The 15,944-nt window shown below is 40.6% G+C and overlaps 1 protein-coding gene across 1 annotated transcript; it reads left to right on the forward strand.

Annotated features, from left to right (window-relative positions):
* Window positions 1–1,245: 1,245 nt before the first annotated feature.
* LOC128685217 (loricrin-like) lies at window positions 1,246–14,488 on the forward strand. The gene is made up of 3 exons (XM_070082725.1): window positions 1,246–1,482; window positions 5,642–5,802; window positions 12,987–14,488. Exons 1-3 carry the CDS (start codon window positions 1,246–1,248, stop codon window positions 14,272–14,274), a joined length of 1,686 nt encoding a protein of 561 aa, XP_069938826.1. The 3' UTR covers window positions 14,275–14,488.
* Window positions 14,489–15,944: the final 1,456 nt, after the last annotated feature.

The following is a 15,944-nucleotide window of genomic DNA, read 5'->3' on the forward strand; positions in this document are numbered from 1 at the left end:
TCGTGGTGCATATTCCTTGAAATATATACCTCTTTTCTTTGTGTGTGTGTGTGCGTGTGTGTGTGTGTGTGTGTGTGTGTGTGTGTGTGTGTGTGTGTGTGTGTGTGTGTGTGTGTGTGTGTGTGTGTGTGTGTGTGTGTGTGTGTGTTTAGAATTCGCAGAACAGGCGAAATATTCACAAACACTAATCTCAAGTCGATGAGACTCGAACCTACGAACCTTGAAATAAGGTAGTCAGTGCTCTGCCACATTGACATTAACTAACATTTTTAATATAACTCTTCAAACAGGTGTAGTGTCTGATACGTGGAAGATGGCCAACGTAATTCCTATTTTTAAAGAAGGGGACAAGTCATTACCACCAAATTACCGCCCAATAAGCCTAATCTCTGCTGTAGGCAAATTACTAGAGACAAATAAGGCTGATATTATAAGAAGCCACATTGATAAATATAATTTGATTAATGATACTCAGCATGGATTCACAACGGGCCGTTCCTGCCTAACTAATTTACTAACTGTCTTCAGTAAAGCTTTTGATTCTGATGAAATTAAGACACATGTGCAACATCTGGGTATCTTTATTGTAGACGTTTCGCCATCCAGTGGCTTTATCAGTACAAATTCCAGGACATAACTTGAAAACAGTAGAACTATATACGGGCCGCGGGGGCGTTAACCCCTGGAACTCTCTCCAGGTAAACTCCAGGTAATCAGTCCCTCAGCCTTGGAGTTGGTGTGAAGAGCACCGTAGTCGTGGAGATTCTGAAGCAGAAGCTAGGAGCCTGGCGCTTATATACTAACGTCTGGTGGAAAGGGGACGTGTAGCAGACGAGGGCATAGTCACTGGTAGGCGGGATTTCCCAGTGGAAGTAGGTCCTACCCAGAGAGATGGGTTAGTTGCAGTAGTAGTTGTCGAAGTCGTGAAGGTTATGTACATGTCCTCAGAATCAAGATTCCATGATTCTGTTGATCACGATAAAGAATTCGATTTTGTATATATCAATTTTAGTAAGGTTTTTGACAGATTACCGCATCAGATACTCTTAAAGAAAGTGGCAGCTCATGGCACTGAGGGAGAAGTGTTGTCATGGATTGAGTCATGGCTCACGAACAGGAAGCAGAGATTGTGCATAAATGGGATAAAATTTGAGTGCGGATCTGTAACAACACAGGGATCAGTTTTTAGGCCCATTGTTGTTTACAATATATATCAACGACCTTGACGAATGAATTACTAGTGATATGAGCAAATTCGCTGATGACACGAAGATAAGTAAGATAACTAATTCAAATGTAGATGTCACTGAACTTCAAGAAGATTTAGACAAACTCAATTTGTGGTCAGAAAAGTGGCAGATGCAGTTCAGTGTAGATAAATGCAAAGTTCTGAAGCTCGGGAATGTTCATAACCTTAGCGCTTATAAACTAAATAATGTAGAACTTAGCCATACAAAATGCGAAAAGGACTCAGGGGTTACGGTAAGCAGCAACCTTTAACCAAGACAGTAGTGCCTAAGCGTACGTAATAAGGGAAACAGATTACTGGGATTTATATGAAGATGTGTAAGCAACAGAAGTCCAGAGGTTTTACTACAGCTTTATACATCATTAGTAAGGCATCACCTAGATTACACAACTCAGTTCTCTTATTTATTATATTTTTATTATCACACTGGCCGATTCCCACCAAGGCAGGGTGGCCCGAAAAAGAAAAACTTTCACCATCATTCACTCCATCACTGTCTTGCCAGAAGGGTGCTTTACACTACAGTTTTTAAACTGCAACATTAACACCCCTCCTTCAGAGTGCAGGCACTGTACTTCCCATCTCCAGGACTCAAGTCCGGCCTGCCGGTTTCCCTGAATCCCTTCATAAATGTTACTTTGCTCACACTCCAACAGCACGTCAAGTATTAAAAACCATTTGTCTCCATTCACTCCTATCAAACACGCTCACACATGCCTGCTGGAAGTCCAAGCCCCTCGCACACAAAACCTCCTTTACCCCCTCCCTCCAACCCTTCCTAGGCCGACCCCTACCCCGCCTTCCTTCCACTACAGACTGATACACTCTTGAAGTCATTCTGTTTCGCTCCATTCTCTCTACATGTCCGAACCACCTCAACAACCCTTCCTCAGCCCTCTGGACAACAGTTTTGGTAATCCCACACCTCCTCCTAACTTCCAAACTACGAATTCTCTGCATTATATTCACACCACACATTGCCCTCAGACACGACATCTCCACTGCCTCCAGCCTTCTCCTCGCTGCAACATTCATCACCCACGCTTCACACCCATATAAGAGCGTTGGTAAAACTATACTCTCATACATTCCCCTCTTTGCCTCCAAGGACAAAGTTCTTTGTCTCCACAGACTCCTAAGTGCACCACTCACTCTTTTTCCCTCATCAATTCTATGATTCACCTCATCTTTCATAGACCCATCCGCTGACACGTCCACTCCCAAATATCTGAATACGTTCACCTCCTCCATACTCTCTCCCTCCAATCTGATATTCAATCTTTCATCACCTAATCTTTTTGTTATCCTCATAACCTTACTCTTTCCTGTATTCACCTTTAATTTTCTTCTTTTGCACACCCTACCAAATTCATCCACCAATCTCTGCAACTTCTCTTCAGAATCTCCCAAGAGCACAGTGTCATCAGCAAAGAGCAGCTGTGACAACTCCCACTTTGTGTGTGATTCTTTATCTTTTAACTCCACGCCTCTTGCCAAGACCCTCGCATTTACTTCTCTTACAACCCCATCTATAAATATATTAAACAACCACGGTGACATCACACATCCTTGTCTAAGGCCTACTTTTACTGGGAAAAAATTTCCCTCTTTCCTACATACTCTAACTTGAGCCTCACTATCCTCGTAAAAACTCTTCACTGCTTTCAGTAACCTACCTCCTACACCATACACTTGCAACATCTGCCACATTGCCCCCCTATCCACCCTGTCATACGCCTTTTCCAAATCCATAAATGCCACAAAGACCTCTTTAGCCTTATCTAAATACTGTTCACTTATATGTTTCACTGTAAACACCTGGTCCACACACCCCCTACCTTTCCTAAAGCCTCCTTGTTCATCTGCTATCCTATTCTCCGTCTTACTCTTAATTCTTTCAATTATAACTCTACCATACACTTTACCAGGTACACTCAACAGACTTATCCCCCTATAATTTTTGCACTCTCTTTTATCCCCTTTGCCTTTATACAAAGGAACTATGCATGCTCTCTGCCAATCCCTAGGTACCTTACCCTCTTCCATACATTTATTAAATAATTGCACCAACCACTCCAAAACTATATCCCCACCTGCTTTTAACATTTCTATCTTTATCCCATCAATTCCGGCTGCCTTGCCCCCTTTCATTTTACCTACTGCCTCACGAACTTCCCCCACACTCACAACTGGCTCTTCCTCACTCCTACAAGATGTTATTCCTCCTTGCCCTATACACGAAATCACAGCTTCCCTATCTTCATCAACATTTAACAATTCCTCAAAATATTCCCTCCATCTTCCCAATACCTCTAACTCTCCATTTAATAACTCTCCTCTCCTATTTTTAACTGACAAATCCATTTGTTCTCTAGGCTTTCTTAACTTGTTAATCTCACTCCAACTCAGTTCTCGTCTCCATATTACAGAATGGATAAAAATTCGTTTGAAAACCTTCAGCGAAGAATGACAAAATTAATACATAGCATTAGAAATCTTCCGTATGAAAATAGATTGAAGTCCCTTAAATTACATTCACTTGTAAAACGAAGAATGAGGGGAGATATGACTGAAGTGTATACGTGGAAGATGGGTATAAGTATTAAGATCTCAAGAAGTTGCAACTTCTTGGGATCTTATTACTTGGGAATTCTTCGCTTGCCTAATCCTTGGGCACGACCTACTTCCACATTGGACAAATGTGACACCACCTACGACTGCTGCACCTCTCCTGCCTAAGGTATATAAGCTACTTCTCCGCACATATGCTGTATTCTTTTCAAGATTGATAGACTGATTACATCGACTCAAGGTTGAGGGACTGATTACCTCAAACTCCTCCTGTTCATCACCATTCTCCTTTGTATGGACTGATGAAGCCACTGTGTGGCGAAACGTTTCCTCAATAAAGATACCTAAGAGTTGCACATGTGTCTAATTTATCAACGTGTCGGTTCTCTGAACCATTCATCTACAGGCCTACTGCAGTTCTTATGACAGTTCTGTAGGGAGGTGAGGTTGGAATCCTTCAGTCATAAGGCTCACATAACACGACTAAAATGCCAGTAACAAAAGACTGATAACTTTCTTTTAATATATTTAGTTATTAAAATAATTAAGACGTCCTTTTTGCTTCCATTCTTTTTTGGTCCAAAATACCTTGATAGAAAATGACATAAACCATATCAGAGGGGGAAAGTTCAGAGAATTTTTTTTATTTTGATCGTCTTGGCTCAGACGAGCATACAACAATTCAACGAACCTCGATCACATGAGAGCTGCCCAGTAAAATAATAACACACCCAGGTCACACTATAATGTCGAGAACAAAGGGAAGTGACGACAGGTGAGCAGAATAAATGTAACCAGATGACCTAGTATGAATGTACAAGGATAATGGGAAAGGTGGGCTGGGTAGAGCTCGAGGTATTGGATACATTAGACTCAAGGATAATTCCGTCAGACTCAAGGCTAGCCCGTCATGGTGAGGGGCCGCTATATAAACACAGCGTCTTCTCACCCACACATCACATTCCACCATGAGACTACTGGTGAGTGCTTCCTCCTGACTTTTCTTAACGTCTTGGCTTTTGTGTAGTGGAGCTTCTCACAGCGCCAGAGATTTACAAGAGTTCCCGTATTGTTGACGAGGCTGGTCAGCGTGAGTGGTGTTCTTGAAGGCTAGTGCATGTCATGGCCACTGTGCTAAAAGGTTACTGGCTGGTGAACCATGATGAGTGCCAGACTATACCAAGAGGCTCATTTACCCAGTAGTGCTGGGTAAAATGATCGGAAACTCTGTCAGAGTAAACACTGCTTCTCTTGAACGTGCATTGGTCAGGTAGCAATAACGTTTTTAAAGGGTTTTACTTAATTAATCCATTAGTTTATTGCCGTAAGACTGCCCTTTGGATTAATTTCTGCCCGGAATCCCAAGTGTGAGAGTATTAAGTAAAACATTGTGTACGAATGGTATATAATACCGACAAGATGAGATTAAGACACATGTGCAACATCTGGGTATCTTTATTGTAGACGTTTCGCCATCCAGTGGCTTTATCAATACAAATTCTAGGACATAACTTGAATTTCCACGACTATGGTGCTCTTCGCACCTACTCCTAGGTTGAGGGACTGATTACCTCATCTTCTGTACATAGTTCTACTGTCTTCAAGTTACGTCCAAGTAAAACATTGTTGTAACAGTCTAGTAATTCCGTCACGACTCAGGGATTAGTGAAAATCTTCGTTTCAGTACTTAAGTGCCATCTTTCCTTTATGATGCATATATGGAAAACCCATCTGGCCAACCCAGTTCAAAGGCCTCATGATGCCTTCTTCACTCAATCGTTTCCACTCTCGAAAGAGTGAAATCTCAATTTGCGGTACCAGTTAATGTTCTTTACAGAGGCAAATACTCTCAAGAAACTCAGTGTATATCAATATGACAACAATAAATGTGCTGTTTTAAGTTCTGCCTGGTGCGGTACATTAGAAATAACTTCCTTTTCTGATATACCAACATGTATGTCAACAGTTGGGGGATCTGTAGTGTAAGTTTTGATAACACTAACAATGATCGACAGTCTTACAGCATTATGGTAACACTGGACAACAAGCAAGCAGTGGTAAAAGGCACTTATGTACAGTTCAGGACATTTATTGGAAGCAACGTTTCGTCATTGGCGGCTAAACGTTTCCTCAAATAAATGTCCTGAACTGTACATAAGTGTCTTTTACCACATCTTAACGGTATCACCTGACCATTTATCAACAAGCAAGAAGTTACAGTAACACTGTTAATGAGAGAGACCTCGAAGTAAGAGTAATAGTTTGCAGAGCGCACGGGGACCAAACTACGCCTATAATTTCATTGTAATATACACTATAAAGTTTTGCACTTTTATGGACGTTAACCCTCACCCACGAGCTAAAATCTATTGTTTCCAAGTAAAAATTATTCACGTTAGGACACACAATTAATAATTTGTAACAAGTTAAAAAATAAGCAGCGTTAGTTATCAGCAATCATCAACTGGGATTAGTTATAATCGAGACCAATCAGTTCATACAGTATATGGCAGTCACTTCGGTTATTACAACACCCCCCACAAAAGTGGCGGAGACGCATCTAACTCTTAACATAAGAAAGAAGGAACACTGCAACAGGCCTACTGACCCATGCCACCCCCACCCCCCCCGGCCTAGAACAATGACCACCTACTCAGGTCACTTCTGCTTAAGGAAGGAGCACGGCACCAGACCTGGTAGCACAAGCTAGTCAGGTCCAACTCACACCCACCCACACCTACTCATGCATTTATCCAACCTACTTTTAAAACTACGCAAGGTCTTAGCTTCTATGACGGTACTCGGGAGTTTGTTCCACTCATCCACAACTCTATTACCAAACCAGTGCTTTCCTATGTCCTTCCTGAATCTGAATTTTTCCAACTTGAAACCATTGCTGCGAGTCCTGACTTGGCTGGATATTTTCAGCACGCTATTTACATCCTCTTTATTTATTCCTGTTTTCCATTTATACACCTCAATCATATCGCCCCTAATTCTACGTCTTTCTAGAGAGTGCAGATTGAGGCCCTCAGTCTATCCTCATAGGGAAGATTTCTGATACATGGGATCAGCTTTGTCATCCGCCTCTGTACGTTTTCCAGTGCATTTATATCCATTCTGTAATACGGTGACCAGAACTGTGCAGCATAATCTAAATGAGCCCTAACCAAGGATATATAGAGTTGAAGAACAACCTGAGGACTTCTATTATTTATACTTCTTGATATGAAGCCAAGGATTCTGTTAGCTTTATTGCGAACACTAATGCAATGTTGTCTTGGTTTTAGATAACTGTTAACCAGAACTCCTAAATCCTTTTCGCAATCAGTAGTATTAAGATCTATACTATTCAGTTTATAAGTGGCATGGTTATTGTCCTGTCCAACATTTAGAACCTTGCATTTATCTATATTAAACTGCATCTGCCACGTCTCTGACCACTGCATCAGTCTATTCAAATCATCCTGGAGTGCACTAATGTCCTCAATAGAATGAATTGGACGGCCTATTTTGGTGTCATCAGCAGATTTGCCTCATCTATATCGTTTATGTAAATTCCCTCATCTATATCATTTATGTAAATTGTGAACAACAAGGGGCCCAACATTGACCCCTGTGGAACACCGCTTGTGACGTGCCCCCATTCTGATTTCTCCCCATTTATGCAAACTCTTTGTTGCCTATATGTCAACCATGCCTCTACCTAGGAAAAAAAATTCTCCTCCTATTCCGTGTGCCTTAAGTTTCCTCAAAAGTCTCTGATGTGGAACTCTATCGAAAGCCTTACTGAAGTCCATATTCATTACCATGATCTACCTCCTCAAACACCTTAGCGAAAAAAGTTAGTAAATTCGTAAGACAGGAACGCCCCTTAGTAAAACCGTGTTGAGATTCATTTATCAGTTTATGCCTATCAAGATTGGCTACGAATTGCCTCGGCAATTATTGATTCCATAAATTTTCCCACTATGGAGGTAAGGCTTATTGGTCTATAGTTCGAAGCTAAGGACCTGTCATTTGCCTTGTAAATAGGTATTACATTTGCCATTTTCCACTTATCAGGCACTATGCCAGTTTGTAGTGATATGTTGAAAAGATTAGCCAAAGGTTTGCAAAGTTCCTCTTTACATTCCTTTAAAACCCTTGCAAACAGTTCATCAGGGCCTGGGGATTTATTAGGTTTTAATTTCTCTATTTGTCTGAGGACAATGCGACTAGTTACCCTAATCGTGCACAGTTTATTATCGTCCTGTTCTATATAATTCATCATTTCTGGAATTTCGCTAGTATCTTCCTGAGTAAAAACTGAGAGGAAGTAAGAATTGAAAATTTCACATATAACCCTATCACTGTCAGTGATCTGACCAGAGTTACTCTTAAGTGGGCCAGTCTTGTCCCTAATCTTACTTCTGTATACCTGAAAGAACCATTTTGGGTTAGTCTTCGAATCCCTTGTGACCTCAGCCTCATAATCCCTTTTTGCTTTTCTTATTCCTTTTTTTATTTCTCTCTTTAATTGAATATATTGATTTCTTAATTGCCCATCCCCTCTTTCGATACGCCTAAAAATGCCTCTCTTTTGACCAATGAGATGTTTTAATCTATTATTCATCCATTTGGGATCATTTTTGTTAGATCTAATTTCCCTACTTGGAACAAAAGTTGACTGAGCAGCTAGAACTATGCTCTGAAAAACGTCATATTGACAACCAAATCCAGCTACCTGACCCATAGTCAGGACATCCCAATTTAACCCACCCAGGTAATTTTTCGGTCACATGAAATCAGCCAATCGAAAGTCTGGGACAGAGACTTGATTGCAGTTTACTGGGTAATTCCATAATATATTGAAACTAAGTGATTTGTGATCACTTTCCCCAAGCTCATCATTAACCTCAAGATTATTAATTAGTGAATCTTTGTTGGCAAGAACCTAGCCAAGCAGATTGTTTCCTCTAGTTGGTTCTGTCACAAACTCTTTTAAAAAGCAACCCTGAACTGTATCAAGAAAGTCACTAGACTCAAGATTTCCTGTCATATTGTTCCAATCAATTTGTCTAAAGGTAAAATCCCCCATTAACACAACATTTTCATATCTAGGCGCCTTATGAATTTCGTCCCATAGCAGCTTACTGCACTCCATGTCAAGGTTTGGGGGCCTATATATCACACCCAAAACTAATTTTTCATACCCCCTCGAGAAACTAGCCAAACAGATTCTGTGTCTAATGTTTCTAATCTTATATCATGTCTAACACAACAATTTAAATTTTCTCTGACGTACATCGCCAGTCCACCACCCTGTTGACCCTATCAGTGTGGAATAGTTTATAACCTTTTATGCTACATTCAGAAGGCATTTCTCTGTCCTTCAAGTTGAACCAAGTCTCAGTTATAGAATAATATCTATATTACCTGCACTTGCGAGTAATCTTAGCTCATCTATCTTATTTCTTAGACGCCTACTATTTGTATAGTAAACCTTAAGGGAGCTAGTCACTCGTTGCCCTCTACTATCTCTCTTTGTTTGTTGATCAGTGCTTTGCCTTTATTAGGAACTTTATTTTGAATATTGTCCTTTAAACATATCCCTGAGGTATCCTGGTAATAACTGCTGTTTTCAACAATAATACTGCAGCCTGATTGTTTCCCAAAAACACACATACCTCTGTAATCTATCAGTTTAAAGTCCTAGACAAGTCGTCAATTACCCCCTCAATCGAATTGGCTAATGCAACCACTCCAACCCCAGAGAGATGAACCCCATCCCTTGCATACATATCATGCTTGCCATAGAATTTGTCCCAGTTATCAATGAATGGGATTGCAAGTTCCTTGCAGTACCTGTCTAGCCAGCAATTTATACCAATTGCCCTAGACATCCATTCATTGCCCACTCCTTTTCTAGGCAAGATACTACATATGACTGGGATCCCTCCCTTAGACCTAACTACTTCTATGGCTGACCTGTACTTATCCAGTAGCTCCTGTCTCCTGCCCTTCCCAATGTCATTTCCACCAGCACTAAGACAGATAATGGGCTTGTTCCCATTACCTGACATAATATTATCCAACCTGCTGACTATGTCACCAACACCAGCTCCTGGGAGGCACACCCTCTGTCTGACGTTTCTATCTCTGTTACAAAAAGCACAGTCCAAATATCTTACCTGAGAGTCTCCCACAATCAGAATATTCTTACCTTGATTATCAGGGGAGTCAGAGGTACCTTTAACCTCACAAACCACTGAAGTACACTCGTCTTGGAGAACAGAGAATCGATTTCCTACCTTCACATCTTCATTAACCCTCCTTATCTTCCTTCTTCCTGAACTGTGAACCACTCTCACTGGTGGTAAGCATTTCCTCCTTACCAGCACCAGCTATCTCACACTCACTCCCAAACACATCTAGGCGAAGCTTCAGCCTTCAACACTTTAACCTGAGATTCTAAAACACTACAACAAGCCATGGTGCTTGGTAACACCCCACACTAATACTCAGACATGCATCATAAGACCATAAGAAGGAAGGAGCACTACTGCAGGCATACTGGCCCATGCTAGGCAAGTCCAACTCAGACCCACCCACACCCACTCATGTACCTGTCTAATCTATTTTTAAAGCTAATCAAAGTTTTCACTCCATTAACGCCACTCAGGAGTTTTTTCCACTCATCCACAACTCTATTATCCAACCAGTGCTTTTATATATCTTTTCTAAATCTAATTCTCTCCAATCTGAACTCATCGCCGCGAGTCTTGTCTTGATTAAATATTTTTTAGCACGTTATTTATAGCCCCTTTATTTATTCCTGTTTTCCATTTATCCACCTCAGTTCCATCATTTCTAATTATATGCCTTCAGGGCCCTCAGCCTGTCCCTGTACGAAAGATTACTGGTACATGGGATCATCCTCTGTACGTTTCCTAGTTCATTTATGTCCATTCTGTAATATGGTGACCAGAACTGTGCAGCGTAATCTAAATGAGGCCTCACTAACGGTATTCAAAGTTGAAGTATAACCTGAGGACTCCTGTTATTTATACTTGTTGATATATTGAGAATACTTTCGCACTGTTGTCATGGCTTTAGATTACTGTTAACCAGAGTTCCTAAATCTCTTTCGCGTTCGGAGTCAGATATACATTATTTAGTTCATAAGTGCCATAGTTATCTTTTTTCCAAGGCTTAATACTTAACAATTGTCTACATTAGAGTGGATCTGCCACTTCTCGACAATGCATTATCCTGCTGAGATCTTCCTGCAGCGCTCTAGTGCAGTATTAACCTTGGTAATACATACCGACAATTGGTTTACGAAGAGAGTCTAGTGTTCTCGTCAGAATTTATCCGACGGCATATTTTTTTTTGTCATCGGCAGAGGAATGGTACTGAGATATGATGCTTTAACAGAGATACACCTCTCAGTGGAGGGGTAAGCCAGTGGAAGACCTCGGTCAGATGATCAAAAGTTCCAAGTGGATGGTCATCAAAAGACTAAGACCCGCGTCAGGAAACACTTGTCCTGATTCCTAACGAATTTTAACTTGTGAGATGCATTATTTCTTTTTATATAACGTTAAGAGTTACACTTCTTTGTGCATTTACCCTGAAGATACATTTCTTGGTGCATATATCTTGACTACTGATAAACAACTTTTGGTGTATATACCTGAAATATATTATTCTCAGTGTATATACATTGAGAGATGCAGTACTATGTATATGCTCGGACGCTTTTAAGCCCCGAAGATAAAAATAAAATAATAAAAACCTGTAATGTCGAGTCAAAATTTATTAATGCCAGAGATCATATTATTCTCACATATGAGTTGGTGCCTCATCATTCTAGAGTCCAGTTTGAACTTTCTCGTTAGTGACTAGACAAATTGTGACTTAATGATCTTAGTGTAGAGAGTAAGCTTTGAACATATATAAAAAAAACTTTCTTCAGGGGATGAGGGAAAAGTGGTGTACCATTGTGGTCTTTACGACCAGATCGTTCACTGTTTTAGAAACCAAATCTGTTGTATATGAAGGACAGATTCTAACAATATCCCACATTAGTCCCGTTATTCAAGCGTTTCAATGTTGCTTAATAACTTTCCCCTGACCTAAAACTGCTGGTCGAGTTTTTTCGTTTTCTGTGACAGATATAATGTCATTTGCTCGCTCTTGCAAATTCGTAAGCACTCCGCACAGTCCAGTCTATAATGAATAACAACGTGTAGCTAAATTAAAAGCACTATTGAAGCTATTGACCTCTGTGAAACAGAGCTTCACGGTTAACGATTTCACCATGACAGTCATCACTGGGAGAAGATATTAGGGTAACTTGACGACCAGTTTGACGGTTGACTACTGCTGGACACTGCTGTGGAAGAGCTATACTTAACACAAGTAAAAAAAAAAATAAAAAACCGCGATGCAAATATATTTTTATGATTGTATGGAAATTTATGTTATTTTTCGAATTCACGTAAGTATGTAATGAATTTACGTTAAAAACACATTAGCTTTAGTCACTGTATGTACCATAGGCATTATATTAGGCATCTGTGCATATTATAATACTTATGAGTGTTAGTAAAGATATATCATGTGATTCTTTAACCTTACATAGCCAAAATATTGATCATAAAATTTAAGACAAAATCTTTCGCGACAGAGACTAAACAATCTTAGGTTCGTTGTTGAGCGCATCTAAGTTAACTTAAAACAACGAATCTGGTTTCTGAACAGTAAAAAAATCTAAATTGTGTTCGCTAGTGTATACTTTGGAATTAAAAAAAATTAAAACACTAATTAAGACACCACACGTATGAGGCTGCAACAATTCGTCGGTTCCCTCCCTCCCCCCCCCCCAAAAAAAAAAAAAGATGAAAAATCCCAAGGCAATCAATAACTTGAGAGATTTTATCTTGATCAACGTTAATGATTACAAACTGCTCGGTTACTTTATCAAATACTTTTTGCCTCTTAATGGCAATTCATTCAAAATTCTTTAGCTATTCGGGTTTCTGAAACATATTTTTATGAACTAAATTTCTCAGTGCCTAACCACCATCTATAAAACCAAAAAATTATGTGTAAAATCTTATGTCACAAAGGTATGATCAATATAATAAAACATTTTCATACAACATAAATAGTGAAGTAGATTTTCACGGTTAGATATCTGTTACAAGAGAATTTATCCGAATATAATTTATCTAACTGTTAACGTTTCTCTTCCATTGCAGGTACTTGTTTCGTTGATAGCGGCCGCAGCCGCCGGCTCCCTGCAGATATACGGGGTCCCGTCACACTCTGGGTCAGGTCACTCCTCAGGTGGAACAGGCTTCTCCAGCAGTGCTGGCTTCTCTGGTGGCTTTGTATCCAACGGAGGTGACTCTGGATTCTCTGGTAGCGCTGGGTTCTCTGATAACGCTGGATTTTCTGGCGAATCTAGGTTCTCTGGTAGCGCAGGGTCCTCTGGTAGCACAGGGTTCTCTGGTGACGCTGGATTTTCTAGCGGATCTGGGTTCTCTGGTGACGCTGGATTTTCTAGCGGATCTGGGTTCTCTGGTAGCGCAGGGTCCTCTGGTAGCACAGGGTTCTCTGGTGACGCTGGATTTTCTAGCGGATCTGGGTTCTCTGGTAGCGCAGGGTCCTCTGGTAGCACAGGGTTCTCTGGTGACGCTGGATTTTCTAGCGGATCTGGGTTCTCTGGTAGCGCAGGGTTCTCTGGTAGCACACGGTTCTCTGGTGGGGAAGGACTCTCTGGTGGGGCAGGACTCTCTGGTGGGGCAGAACTCTCTGGAGGCGCTGAATTTAACGGAGGTGGCTGTGCAGATGGACAGATACGTCATGTGGACGGAAGTTGTGTGACTCCACAAGTCACCAGAAACTTGTTCGTGTACACTGCTCCACCAGTTGCCCCAATTGTAGGTCCACGACCAAATGTTCCTCCACCAAGGGTTGAACACAACGTTATATTCATCCGCACCTCAGAAGCCGGACCAGGTCAAGAACCCATTATTGTACCACCACCACAAACGAAAAATGTTGTGTACGTCCTCAACAAGCGGCCTGAACTGGACCAACAGGTCGTACACGTACCAGCACCTGAGCAACAAACTCCTCAAGTGTACTTCGTCAACTATGCTGAAGGTGATAACCCAACTTTGCCCACAGGAGAGGACCTCCAGTCTGCCCTCAGCTCCGCCGCTCATGGTGGCGGCGAGGTTATCGGTACCAGTGGTGATATTGGAGGAGACGTTGGTATCAGCACTGGAGGCGGCATTGGAGGTGGTATTGAAGACGACATTGGAGGCGGCACTGGAGTTGGAATTGGCACTATTGGAGGCAGTATTGGAGGCAGCATTGGAGGCAGTATTGGAGGGGGTAACGGTCAGGTCAACGGCTTCAGTGTGTCCACACCGTCTAAACTGTATGGCACACCGTAAAGTCAGAAAACATTGTTTTTTTTCCATATTCTCTAACCTTCACAATGGAAGTCAGTATAACTCATGGGAGTATATTTAATTTCAAGATTTTGTAATCATGCTCACTGTATCTTGTAATATTTATTCTTGTTCAATAGATTAATGATGTGTTTTGTGACATTTTCTGATATTTGCTATTGTTAATCAAGGTTAAGGAAAATGTATATCCAATTTATATTATAGTATTATTGTTTCCTATAGCTTTAACAAATTCAAAAGTCATGAGGACGTCAATGCCACACAGTGGCAATAACTTGACTGTCGTAATGTAAACAATCGCAAACAGGTGATCTTAACGCAGAGAAGACCACATGGGGATGGAAATCTTTAGCTTGAGATCTTTCTCACTCTCTTGCGTCGTCAGGAGCTATGCAGTGTTGCAAGACAGCAACAGATAGATAGGAAAATTCTCTGAGGCAAAGCAGAAGGTATCAGTGGCAGCCATTCAAGGAGGGAAAATGAGGCTTGTTTATTGTCAAACCACCAAGCCCCATAAATCCAGGATAACAACTTTAAGAAAGAATGTGATGAATGGTTTTGAAAACCGACAAGTTGAAGAATTTAAACACTTACGCAACACATGGGAATCTTTATTGAAGAAACGTTTGAGGCAATCAGTCCTCAGCCTGGAGTCGATGTCTTCAGTCCATCAATCTACAAGACTGAACACATCGACTCCAGGCTGAGGGACTGATTACCTCAAACGCTTCTTCAACAAAGATTCCCATATGTTGCATAAGTGTCTCAATTCTTTAAGAAATAAATTGTGATTTGCTTAACATTCAGCATGGAATAAAATTAATATATGTTAAAATACAATATCAGATAAAGATTTTTTTTTTTTGACAAACTTAACTAGTGAAAGACATGTTTGAAGTGACTAAGGGTAATACACAAGCTAGCCGAGGCAACTAATGGAAAGCACAAGTTAGGTAATATAGCTAATAAATTTGTTTGTCAATGTAACTAATGAAACTCAAGCTAGTAGTGACTTTAGAAGTAGCGGTATTGAAATCGATATTAAAATCTTAGAGACGATACTGGTCACTGTAACATAAAGAATTAGCTTATGATTGGTAACCAAAAAAAAAACACACAAGTCGACTAATGTAAATATACAAGGTCAAAAGTTCACATTATGAATAACGCAGATTAATTAAAACATAAATTGACTACAGTAATAGTGAAACACATGCTGTGTGATGCTTCAGGTGGTATTTAGCATCAGCAGAAACACGAAACGTTCAGCAGCATTCGATTATCCTACTACTGTATTCACAGAAACCTTAAACATGCATCAGTCATTCATCGTTACATAGCAAATGAATGCTAAAGTTAGGGGAGAGAAGTGTCGAGGGTGTATACAAGGGTGAAAGTCACTGTGAAAGACTGAAGTCACATTTCGAGGGACTTTTAATACAGACAGGGTTCAGCACGTGCAAAGAGAAGAGGAAAATTATGTAGACCTACTTGTTGATGAATATGACAATCTAGTAAATTAGTCTGTCAGCCCTCCATGGCATTTTTCACATGGCTGGGTATCTTGCTCCTCCATGAGATAACGATGCATAGATCTGGCGAGTAAATGCAGTTGCGAGGGTAATGTTTCCCTTAACTAACAACAATGAAAC

This window comes from Cherax quadricarinatus, chromosome 8, assembly GCF_038502225.1.
Source record: "Cherax quadricarinatus isolate ZL_2023a chromosome 8, ASM3850222v1, whole genome shotgun sequence".
In the NCBI taxonomy this organism is placed as follows: Eukaryota; Metazoa; Arthropoda; class Malacostraca; order Decapoda; family Parastacidae; genus Cherax; species Cherax quadricarinatus.

Excerpts from the sequence above, each read along its gene's own strand:
- LOC128685217 (XM_070082725.1), top strand. The coding sequence starts at position 1,246 with ATGAGCAAATTCGCTGATGACACGAAGATAAGTAAGATAACTAATTCA. Across the intron at positions 1,483-5,641 it reads AAAAGGACTCAGGGGTTACG|TTAATGTTCTTTACAGAGGC; the intron begins GTAAGCAGCAAC and ends TTGCGGTACCAG. Across the intron at positions 5,803-12,986 it reads ACAGTTGGGGGATCTGTAGT|ATTTTCACGGTTAGATATCT; the intron begins GTAAGTTTTGAT and ends ATAGTGAAGTAG.